This window comes from Parasteatoda tepidariorum, chromosome 9 (genome assembly GCF_043381705.1).
Source record: "Parasteatoda tepidariorum isolate YZ-2023 chromosome 9, CAS_Ptep_4.0, whole genome shotgun sequence".
NCBI lineage: Eukaryota > Metazoa > Arthropoda > Arachnida > Araneae > Theridiidae > Parasteatoda > Parasteatoda tepidariorum.
This window is the reverse complement of record NC_092212.1, coordinates 81,737,109-81,750,145: the sequence shown is the minus strand read 5'-3', so window position 1 is coordinate 81,750,145 and position 13,037 is coordinate 81,737,109. Positions and strand designations below refer to the sequence as shown.

Genomic DNA, 13,037 nt, shown 5'->3' with positions numbered 1-13,037 from the left:
ATTTACCTTCCACCCCTACTGCATTTATGAACTATTCAATAAAAAATGTTTTTGTTTTAGAAATAATGTTCTTTGTAATTCCAAGTGTCATTTTAGTAATCCTTGTTGTGACAAATGATTTTCTCGTACGTTTCCATAAATACCATTTATACGCTGCATAAATTAGATAAATTGCTTCTTATTCATTCTAATTGTCTATCATTAGTTTATTTATAGAATACCTAGTTATTTCATTTTAGATCATATGTTTATTTTACACTTTAACTGTCCCTCATTAGTTAATTTATAGAATACCTAGTTATTTCATAGAATAACTAGTTAAAGTGTCAAATTAATAACATATTACACACTTTAACGGACACGGTCAGTTATTTCATGGAATAACTAGGTATTATATGAAATAGCTGCATCATATACTTTAACGGTAACATATATATAGAGAGAGAAAGAGCATAATAAATAAATTACAAAAACGAAGAAAATTAAAAACAATAAGTTTTATTTACTGCGCATAAACTGCAAGTAAATAAAACTCATAAAATAAGTTCAAACTGTAGAAAAAACATGGAGAAAATAACAGTAAAATGAAAAAGGAAAAATAATAATTTTAAAAAAAATCTGAAAAAAAGCAGTAAAAAAAATTTATAAAAATCCGGAAAATAAAGAGATATAATCTTTTTATCAGCTACAACGATTATATCCTACTTGATATATTTTGCTTTGGCTATATTGATACAATATTAGATAGTACTCCTTTTTGCGGATATAATCGTGTGAGCTGATGCAAAATAATATCTTTTATTTTCCGGATTTTTATAATTTTTTTTTCTTTTTCCCTTTTTTCATTGTAATTTTTTCCATGTTTTCTCTACATATTGAACTTTTATATATAATATATATATATAGATACACATATATGATGAAATATTGCCTTTGTATAGAAAAAATGTCATTCGGAACCTTTTTTTAGAATTTTCACGGAAAGGAATTTTGTCTTATTGATATTTTGTAGATTACAACAGTTAAGGAATGTTATGAACCTTTAAAAGGACATTCTCATTTTATGCCTTTATTTATCCCTTAGGAACGCCTTCTTTCAATTTATAGAGAAGAAATACCTAGTGAGTCTCATAAAAATTTCCTTAATAAGTCTCCAAAAGATAGGCTTCGTTATGTCCCCAGCTTTGGACCTTTTCACAAAGACAATAATATGGTAAGTATTGATAAGTTTTTAATTGACAATTCTCCTACTTGACTCTATAAACTGGAGCCATCTCACATAGTTTCTCTTCTTTCTCTATTGAAGTCTATCAGGTGCACAATACTTCCATTAAGTCACGTTTAATGTTTTTAATGTACAATGCCCTAGAAAGAAAGAAAAGCGAATCAACCTGAATAACTTTTGACATAATGATTAGATTTCCAAGTACTGGAACTTAAACTTAATAGTGACCTCAAATGTGCTAAATATTTTGCGTGGATCATATTTTATAAAATCAGACACAAAAACCTATTGTTTTGGAATTAACGTACCTTTTATTTAACTGTTTTAGGTTTCTGATCCCCAAAAAAGCAGGGGTCGCCACAATTAGTTTGATCAGAACAGCGGCCGAAAGTGTTGAACCCTTAAAGTTATTTATGCATTTTGTATATTTCATAATGCCCATTATGATTGAACAATAATAGTAATTGGATGTGTACTTTCCTTAATGAAAGAATATAAATCAATTCATTCAAAAATTATCTAGAATTTTCCACCCTCTGAAATTGAACCGAAAAATCTCTCGATTTTTTTATGATGGCTAATATAATCAAGAAAAGAGTTCTTTGTCAGAAACTAGTTATTTTATCATTTCGTGTTAAGTTTTTGAAAATTATTTTGCATTTTTTTATTGTATATAGTGCTTAAAAATATATTTTGAATGCTTTAAAGATGCTTATTATTTGTTGAGAGATTTGGCTATACACCCTGATTATTCTACTAAGAATTATTTATTAACCAAAAATTCATGATTATAGTTTTTTTTTCTTTGTATAAGACTTGTTTTGGCCTTTGCTAATGGTGGAGGTCTGTTATACAGTAAAATCTATTATCTGGATTTACGGAAGTCCCACCCATTCTGGGTGCAAGACTTTCCACTCCTTCAAGTCATTAAGATTAAATTAAATGAGCAATGCCCTGTTACAGAATCACGGTGATATTGTTACAGAGTTCTTGCAGAAAGATTTTTCTTTTGAAAAGTGAAAATATTTTGTCTTTATTTCTGCAGAAATTTACACGTAACATTTGAACATTTAGATAATCACTTTTTGAAACCCTCAATTTACTCTGATGGTACAGTACAGAACCCGTTATCCGGAAATCAGAAAACCGGAAAACCAAAAAACCGGAACGAAAATCGATAAATTTTCCCACCATTATAAAAAAAAAAAATTTTTTTCCTTATAAAATTTTAGGATTTTTCGTTCTTTTTTGAAAGATGTTTACCATACCATCATTTTGGAAATAATTATTAGTGTATTGCTCCATCGTTTTTTCCACTTTTTAAGATCATTTCCAAAAAAAAATTTTTTTTAGTTGTGTTTAACAATGAAAAAACGGCTTTTTGTAGCGATTCAGAAAACCGGAAAAATCAGTTATCCGGAATAGCGATGGTCCCGATCGTTCCGGATAATCGGTTCCCTACTGTATTGTAAATCGATGTAAAGTTTTGATTGTACGATATTATTTATTACAGCAACCTAATCTCGAAACGAAGCGAGCATTTGAATAATCCGATTTGCGTGATTTCGTCGTTTATCTTTTTTGAAGGGTGCAATTACTACTATAGATTTCATGATTTTTAATTACTTTTTTATTGTGATGATTATTTACAAAATCCAAGGAAGGAAATAATTTGTGCACCCCTCCCCCTAACAAAATGCAAGAATATCACTCAGAATATTAGAATAAAAAATTATTGCATGCTCAATTAAAAAATAAAATATGTAGTTTTTTAGTAAACACAGTGCTTTTGTTACTTTAAAGTAGTAACATATATGTTTGCTGTAAAGTGTTCTCTTCGTTTTACTTTATTTATTTTATTATTACAATTATTGCTATGCTTCTGTATGTTGTTTTTCTTTCATTGCGTATTTTATTTTTTTTGCAGGATAGAATATTCAATTATCTTGAAAATTTATTTGAAACAAATGCAGGGGAGGAACCTTTTAAAAATTCATATATTTATGAAGTATGGATTCCTGAGGTAAAAACTTTTATTACTCTAATTTATTTTTTAAATTATTCAGTGTCTAATTATATTTTTTAATGTTTTGAAGATAAGTATTGCTAATTTGAAATTTCAATTAAAGTTGATGTTGTTTTAATAATAATCCACAGCATAAGAGTCTTAATTAAATAGTCCTTGTTTATTTTATTTTTTTAATATCTTGAGAATAAGCATTGTTTCTAAAGAGCTTCTGTTAAAATTAATTTTTTTAAGTAACAGTCAATTAAGTTATTCTTTAGATGAAATTATTAATTTTTTATTTGTTATTTTTTAAAATTTTGAAAATAGGCATTGCTAAAAGCAAATTTCTGTTTAAATTAATGTTATTTTAATGACATTTCATAGTTTGCCCCCTTATTCCACTGAATTGTACTCCTCGATTCACATTTTTTGTACCCCTTCAATCTTTATATGAATTCTGGCGGTTTCTGTAATACGACTGTAACATTAGATCCAGTGGTTGGAAGTAGCACACTGTAAGTAGTACTAGCAAGTAGTAGAAACTACTGTAATCGCTACTTTTTTTGTATTTAGTAGTGTAGTATTTACTACTTCTTTAAAATAATTTTTTAACTCACATTCTGATGTTAGAAAACAACATTATGATTCCTGTGTTTCTGATGAATCAGGAAACATACTTTTTAAAAAAAGAAAAACAATCGAGGAGAAACCAGTACCTTGATCGAATTTTGTTTTCGTACCTTAGAGTCCTTAATTAAATTATTCTTTCTTTTTTTTTTTGGAATAAGCATTGCTAGTAGCAAATTTATGTTCAAATCAATGTTGTTTCAATAACATTCCATAGTATACTCTCTTGATCAACATTTTAAAAAATAATTTCAAATTTTTCTTTTATAAAAATGGTAACTTCTAGTTAAAATCTTTTTTCCCCCTCTAGTTGGACTATAATGAACAGCATATTTATTCTCTATAAGAAAATCGTCTTTCTTTTCCATTGAATTAAAGATTTAAAAAAATTCCAAACCACCCAATTCAATTCCCAAAGACTTTCTGGTATTTTCTTTCGTTTTTTTGTACAAAAAATAGTTTGTATTTTAAATTTTTAGAGGAGTTTTTTTATAGAACCATTTATTATATTTTTGAAAGGTTTTCAAAATTGTTTTATTCACTTCTATATGTTCCATAACACAATTATGTTTACCAAAGACTTTATTTCCCGCTTTTTGTGGAACTATTTATCTTATTTCCCAAAGATTTGGTAAAAAGTTTTCTTCGTTCATACTTTAATAAAAATCATTGCCATTGTTTTGTAAAATCTGTAAAATTTTTGTCTTCATAAGCTTTAAAAATTATGCATTTTCTTGTCTAAACAATTAAAAATTTTTGTTTTCTCAAATTTTGAATGATGCATACAGTTGCAGTCATGGATTGCATTTCTTATTGAAATGAAATTTATGGGTGAGAGTTAAACAAAAATATGAATAGAACAGAAATCCTGTTGAAAACTGTTTATAAATAGGCAGTAAAGTTATGGAATGCCTATCATTATTCTATATCCATGTTAATCATTTAATAAGGCATAATTATCTTCAATAGATGTATGAGAAGTGCTTAATATTTTGAAATCAACTTTACAGCAAAGTAATATTGAAAAGTAAAAACTTTTAAACCCTACGGAATTTTTAATTTCAAATTTGTCTAATCCGGTAAATACAGTCAGACTTCTATTGAACGAACTTCCATTTTGCGAGAAGAAATTTTTTTTTAGAGAAACCAAGAACATTTTAGAAATTTCTTCATAAAATGACTTCCAAATCGCGAAGTAAATTTTCTATTTAACGAACTTTTCATTGCGTTCCTCTTTCCCTATTTCCCAAAATATTTCAGAACATTTTCAAACTTGTTAATGCATTCTATAAGGAAAATTTATTTTCGAAGCCACTTAAATTTTAGAGAAAGCAGTAAAATCCCTTTTCCTCTTTCTTTGCATTTCAATCTAAAACCTCAGACAAAACTGATTTTTTTTCAGCATCAATTAAACTTAAGAAAGCATGTAGTAATGTATATTTAAAATTAGTTTCATATTAAATATATCTATAATTTTATACCTACATTTATCTTTTTTTTAGTTGAAAATGTATGTAGCCTGATAGTGTAACACTGGATAATGTTTGTGCTCTATTCTTGCTTTCCATGCAGAATTCTTTTATGGTTAAGATTTATAAAATAAATAGTAGATACTAATTTACAAGATAATGGCTTATCAATTGCTATTTTAATTACGTGTAGGGTTTATGAATTTAAAACCTGTTTTGTGTTGTTTAAGTGTTTCAAAAGGTGATTTTCTATTTAACGTATTTTCCATATAACGAACTTATTATCGGGATTTAGCGACTTTGTTAAATAGAGGTTTGAGTGTACATTAATATTTTAAAACCCTTCTCTTAATTACAAACGGCAGCTTACGTCTAAGTGTATTTGTGAAATTTGTATTTTAAATTTTTTTCCCAATAAGTGTATATGTTCTGGTTTGTAAAATCAAATTTTCTCAGTACAAATGTGATCTTAATACATGGTGGGCAAGTGAAAAAATAAAAACTAATTTTTTTAAAATCTTTTACAGGCATTAATAAATGCCCTGTCAGTTGTGAAAAATATGAATTTGGAAGACGCAGAAACTATATTTTATAGCATCCAGGTAGACGACAAAGCGCGAGCGGATAATGACAGATTAGAAAGTGTGTGACGTCCCTCTCCCCCATCAAGGGTGCTTTCTTCTGAGGATTTTTATTCTTATTAACCCTTGTAACAACCATTTACAAGTGTTTCTTTTTCTTTTTTTTTTGTTCTTTTTACTTATGTGTCATTCAGTGTTTTGAGTGTCTCTCACATGTTTGTAAATTGTTCCATTCACATATTAGTGTAACTTGTGGTGACTAATTTTAGCTAGCATTTTTTTTTTTTTTTTCATCATTGGACGTTTACATCACAATCCATTACAGGGTGCCCGAAAAATAAGGGAAAATGTCTCGAGAAATTTGCGTCCGATCAAAAATCTAAAACGTGCAAGTTAAATATTTTCAAAAAGATGAATTTAATTCCACTTGCCACCCTCCTCAGTAGTAGAAATTAAAAAAATTCTGTAACTATTACTTGTCTGCATATTTTCACTGGTTCATTTACAAGTTTCTATTGGGTTTTGTTTTGTTTTTTAAAAAAAAATTAAAATACAAAGAATATGTATTATACACGGTTATCCTGAAATATACTATCCTGCGGGGGGGAAAAGAAAGTCAAAAATCCAAAACATATGTTCCTTTTATATTCTTTGCTAGTCCTCTGACAATATTTTTTGTCATGGACCTAATCAAATTTTTTTAACTAAGGGACCAATGTTGTTTTCTAGCCCTGCTACTTTACCTCTTAAATTGGGATAAGGGCAATTTTAAATGGGAATCCCTATTTATTTTTTTATTGCAGTTTTGGATTCCTCAGAAAAAATAATAAACAATTTGTCCTACAGATATTTGCATTTGAATTCACGGATAGCTCTATAATCACCAAATGAATATGTGTTAGTGTTGTTTAAAATTGAGGGTAAATTGATTGTTTAAAATTAAAAAATTTTGAAATGCATGTCCATACCTGCCAAGTCTTGTGTTTTTTAATGAAGACTTCTGTATTTTACAACTATTTCCTGTTTGCCTGTATATTCTCAGTTTTCTCCGTATTTGTTAAAGAAGGTTTTTTTTATTTTAAAAAAACGAATTTTGGCGATAAAATAACCGCAAATGGCAAAAATACTTCTCTTATGTGGCAATTAGTGCTGCAGTATGCTGAGTGTTTATAGTTTAAGTAATTATAAATAATTGTTTAAAAAAATCTTCTTTAGATTAAGATTTACATAAATACTTTTTACTTCGCTAAATATAAGTGCTTGCATTATTTTAAATTTTGACTTACATAATTATGCATGATGTATCAAAACTTTACGCGTAGCCCAAAAAATGTCGTTAGTAAAATCTCCTTTATTTTATTTCTCCAATGATGGCAGGTATGCATGTCGTAGTAAAAATATAATAATAACACTAATCTAATGACACCAATGTCAAACCCATTCTACGCTGAGGCAAGGATAACTCACTGGGGAGGTGGTCAAGAAGTTTGGTATTGTTGAATACATCTTTTGGTGTTATTTCACAATTCCCATTCTCTCTCTCTCTCTCTCTTTTTTTGTTTTTTGCATGAATAAATATGTATATTCCTGAGATATTTGTCTGGTTTTATACTTTTTGGGCACCCTGTATGTCATTTTTTAAAGGAGTAGAATTTGATTGCTTGGATATATTTTTTAACATCATCATCTCTTAGCTTGAGTTATTTCATTGCGAAAGTCTATTTCGCAGTATTATTTCATGTTTGGTATAGAGTTTTACAGCTTTGTTAATGAGATTTGTAATACTTTGCTCTAAGTTTATCATTGTTTGCTTTTGTGTCTATTTTTTTAAAAAAAAAAAACATACTGTGCATCATTTTGTTTATGTTTGACAATTACATTATTTGTATATACCCAAATCATTTAAGAACTTTTATTGATATAAAAACATTGAGAAATCATCTTTTAAATGCTGTTTATATGTGCGTATTTTATAGTGTTCATGCATAAAATTTTAAATACTCTTTATAGTATAATTCAATGGGAATTGAATTTATGTTGTTTCTTTTAGTAAGGTTTTGAAGTTAAGTGAATAAAAAAAACATTTCAATTTAATATAACAGAGGATATGTGGTGAGCTCATATGCTATTCATACCATCATATTAACATCATTTATTGATAGATCTATATCATCAACTATATTTCAAGCTATGGAGATATAACTTCTGTTTTTCCACCCTTTATAAACTGCAGTAGATAAGTTTTAGTGCTCTCTGAAGAATTAGAATTCCACAAATATTTTAATTTCCTTATTAGTAATCTAATGTAAGGGGCCATTCAAATATTACGTAAGTATATTCATTGTACTTATTTTCAAATATTCTCGTGTCCCCTTGTTAGCAAAAATAAGCAGTTCACTAACTGCCATCCCATTCTTTAATAAGACAGGATGCATAGCGTTTTTAAAAAGTGCTTAAAGGTGCTTATTTTTGTTTTTTAAAAGCCCTTGCAAGTGCTTTTTTCATTGCATATTTTTAAAAAGTGCTTATTGTTCTATTCAACGTTTTCACAATTAATTCCAACCTCGATCTATTTCGGCTTATTGTCAGTCCATAGGGTATGAAAACGCCATCGTTTTACATAATTAAAAATTTCATGGTTTTTGACAATCGTTAAAAACAATGCCATTTTTTTTTTTCATATGCCAGTTGAAACAAGATAAAACCGTCAATTGCGCTCCCGTGCCATAGGTCCTGAGTTCGATCCTCGGGCCGGGCAAGATTGACTCAGCCTTTCATTCCTTCAGTGGGTCGATAAATGAGTACCAAGCATGTTTGGGAGCTAAAACACTGAGGGTTCCGCTTTTGGCTGACCACCTGACCAGAGCATCTGCTCCTGCAGCCCAAGATCAAGAAAACTGAAATGGGCACAGTAGGCCTTGGCCCTGTATGGGCTGTCGCGCCACTGAGTTTAGTTAAGTTTTGTAGTTTAAAACCGTAAATTGTCAAAAACTTTCCAACCCTGCCTAATTATATTTTTTTAAGTGCTTAAAAATATTTTTTGAGCGCTTGAAAAGTGCTTAAAAGGTGCTTATTTTTTGTTGAATAATTTGGCTACGCACCCTGTAAGAAAGATTACAACATTCTTCCCCTCCTGGTCCCTTGCTCAATTAAATTTTTGAATCTTATTGGTACTTGCCTTTCCATAATTAATATTTTTATCATTGCTAATGCACTGGATTTAAATTGTTTCTTCTGTTTTTGTTTTTAAAAATGTTCTTATGTTGATTACGTACTATTTAATTTTGATTATACATAGATTATTTATATTTTTTTTCCACAACTTCTTATTTATAAAAAAAAAATGCTTTATTTACATATCTACTAAATTCCCTTTGTGCTACTTTCTTTTTAATCACATTTCTGGTTTTGACAATATATGGCAATTAAATACATTTAGAGTTCACATAATTTAAATCACCTGATTTTTTTTGTAATAAAAATAAATTATAAATGTTTACTGAAGTTTGAGATTTTATTTGTAATTCTAATTTACTTTTTATTAAGTTAATTTTATTAATTTTCCTTTAAAAAAATTCTAGAAAAGTATGGAATAATTTTTTTTTTTTGTATGAATCCTGGTGAACTTTTGAAACTATTGGACGACATTTTTTTCTTTTCCTGAATTTTATTCCTAATTTAAAAAATTTTGCTTGCATTTTTTTTTTTATTTACTTGTTTTTATTTCACCTTTAAATAAAATTTGTAAATGGAACAGTTTTAATGTCTTAAGTAAGCATTGCTTATGCCTCTCCTCCCTCCTTCTCAGGAAAAATTAGCCAATTACAGATTCCCCCATGCCGTAAAGTGTGTGCGTAATATTTAAATGGCTCCTCAAATCAAAATTTTAAAGTATAAGTTATTTTGGATAGTCCTCTTAACATATCCTTTTTAAAATAAATGGCATTGCTTACAATCTGATACATAATGTTAATTCGAAAAAGTAGTAATTGCTGTCAAACTCCGTTATCTGCTTCTTGGTTCAAATTTTTTCCTGACAACTTTGTTAAAATTAATTTTTCAACATTACACAAGCCATTTTTTTTTAAAAAAAAATTTCCCTTAGATCCTGTTAAATCAGAGTTCATAATAAACTTTTTTGTCTGTATTAGTTCATTTCGAATATTGAAATATAGTTAAAGAATAAAAGATAAAGAAGCTGAAAAAAACCTTCTATTACTATTTTCTGCAGGCAGGATTCAAGTTTGAGATCTTTTTTCTAAGAAGGTACTTTGTTGGCAATTCTTTTACTGTTCATGCTTTTAAAACTAAGTTTTGTTTATGAACTTTATTATTAATATTTTAAGGTAAGTTAAGGATTTTTTTTAAATCATTTTTATTTATTTATATTGCTTAGAGTATCAAATCAAAAAAATAAGGTTGCAATTTTTCCCCACTAATGAAATCTTTAAAATTTGAGACCCAAAGTTTTCACAAAAAATTTGACTTACTATGTTAGCAATTCTTTTAAATGTGGATACTTAAAAAAACTGAAGATAAGTTAAGAAAAATGTACTTATTGTCTGCCATTTTATAATTATTTTTGCTTTATTTCTAAAGTAAGGAAATAATTTTGCACCACTACTTTAATTTTAAACATAATTGAATAATGTAATGTTTTAGTTTTATGAAATTTAATTATTTTACTAAATTTAGAATTTAATGAAAGATTTTATTAATTATTTTATGCCACTAGTATTTCAAATAAAACTAATTGATTTATCAAATTATCTTTTTCTATTTATAATTTTCTTTTTCCCTGTATCATTTGTATGTTTTGACTTTATGTTGATTTATAATACCTTAATATAATTTGGCTTTATGACTTGAGTAAAATATTAAATGCTCAAAATATTATATTTTATGTGCAATACATTTGAAATTCAATTTTGTTGCTGCTTTAAAATGTAGGTCAACTTATGTGTATATATTTTAATTTGATATTTTAAATGTTCTTTTTGTTTCTCATTTTATTACTTTTTAAATTCATTATATTTAGTAACATTACATGGAAATGTTTAATTCTCTAATTATAAATTCCTTTTTTAAAAACACGAGCATCAGATTTGAGTACATATTATATTAATCTAAAAATAAATTTTTAAAAAATATTCAAAATTATGCTAGATTCCAAATCTTAAATGATCTTTACTACATACATCATGCTTGGATATGAGTGTTAAACAAAATTGTTTTTAAAAAGCGCAAATATTTTTTGTTCTGAAATATAGTTAAAATATTTGGTGTGTATAAATATACTTTTATATTACTTATTTAATTGCTCATTAAAAATTGTACTTAACTCTAAAACCCTCAAAGCTTTATGGTTTTGGAGAAAATTGTATATAATTTCCCCTTCATTTCTTTCTAATTGAAGAACATGGGAAATACTGGGTTTTTTTGTGTCGTGGAGTTTGGCAAGAAATGCAAATTAGTGCTCAAAGAATTAATCGAAAGTTATTTTCAATATTTATCACTAATGATCATGACCCCCATTTTAACATGAAACTGTACAAATTCATTTTGGCCAAAAAAGAAAATTAAAAGAAAGGTTGCAAAAAAATCTTTTTTTTCTTTCTTTCATTTTGTTTTAAAACAGTTCTAAAAATTGTTATAATTCACTCCCATGTTTGAATTCTTATTCATTTCTACCGGAAACTTTTTTTTTTTTTTGTCTCCTAAATTTTAGAATGTTTTATCATGTTCTATATACAGGGTATCCGCACACCTGGAAAGTCATGAAAAATCACGGAAAGTCATGGATTTCGGCATTGAACAAAATTTGTCCTGAAATGTCATGATTTTAACTATTTTTTTAAAAAAATATCATGGATTTAGGTCACCGAAAAATCTCATTTTTAAAATGGAATTCCCCCCTTCGCCATTTCACAGTGTTCCGATGTTCCAAATATCGGAATCTGTAGCGAATTCCCCACTCATAGTCATATTTTATTAAAATAAAAAAAAATTTTATCCTGTTATTTGAAAATTATGGTCTTCTTTCAAAAACTGAAAAAAAAGAACATCATATCTAGATCTTATCTTTTAAACTTCTGTGATTTCAGAATTTTTTATTTATTTATCATTCATTTTATCAATTTAAAATTCTAGTTTAGAATGTAGCAGATACCCTGTATATATAATGGTTTGGTTTTACTAAATAATTTATATTTATTAAATTGAACCTAATTCTATAAATGACAAAAAAAAATGTTCTTATTTTAAAAAATATTTTTATTATAAATATTTTTAAAAATTAAATTAGTGCTTTGTAAAAAATATTCATTTTATATTACTTGCTATTACTTTTTATTTTTTAATAAATGTGAGATTTGTAAAGTTATTTTAATATACCTATTTCAATCCTAGTGCATTTAAAATTGTATATTAAAAATGCGGTTTAGGTTATAAAAATTGTCTGCAAAATAGATAATTTTTATTATATTAAGATATTCCTAAAAACTGTGGGAAAATTGCAATTATATATTTATTTTGTCTGTATATTTTTTATGTTATATTTTGTGGATTCTCTTCTGAAACTTCAACAATTGTTATTGAAATATTTCATACCAAATTGTCTTAATTAATGAATCATAACCTTTTTCTTGTATGTCTTATATATCATTGTTTGTTAATGTTGAAAGAATCTTCATTGTTTATATCGTAAAGTGTGTTTAGTTGATGAAGTGCATCAACTTGAAGAAGAGAAAAAAAATCACCCATTTTATTTATCTTGTGCCGATAAAAGAATGAATATATAAATGTACATGTTTTAATAATGTTTGAAAGTGGTTCCTTGTTAATCCTCCAACTGTTAATCCTTTAGATGAAGGTTAATTACTTTACTTGATGTATCACTTTTCATTAGCATGGGAGAAATCAGTTTGCTTTTCAAGAAAGGACATAAGTTCCCGGCCTTTTACGTATCACGACCCACTTTGCAAGTCTTTCAATATCCAAAAAAAGTATTTATAAATTTGTCCCATTTTAAACCTTTCATTATTTTTGTCATAATATGCTCCTATAACTATACCTTTAAGTTTTTGAAACTGACTTAATAATTCAATGTATTTATACTAAATTCATTT

General features: G+C 27.3%; 1 protein-coding gene across 1 annotated transcript in view; it reads left to right on the top strand.

The window, feature by feature from the left end:
• The window catches only part of LOC107451375 (PWWP domain-containing DNA repair factor 3A), a 15,129-nt gene extending 7,437 nt beyond the window's left edge, over positions 1-7,692 (top strand). The window contains exons 5-7 of the mRNA XM_071185887.1: positions 1,085-1,213; positions 3,153-3,248; positions 5,857-7,692. Of these exons, the coding sequence (XP_071041988.1) occupies positions 1,085-1,213; positions 3,153-3,248; positions 5,857-5,979 (348 nt within the window). The 3' untranslated portion in view covers positions 5,980-7,692. The remainder of the gene's footprint in view (positions 1-1,084; positions 1,214-3,152; positions 3,249-5,856) is intronic.
• Positions 7,693-13,037: the final 5,345 nt, after the last annotated feature.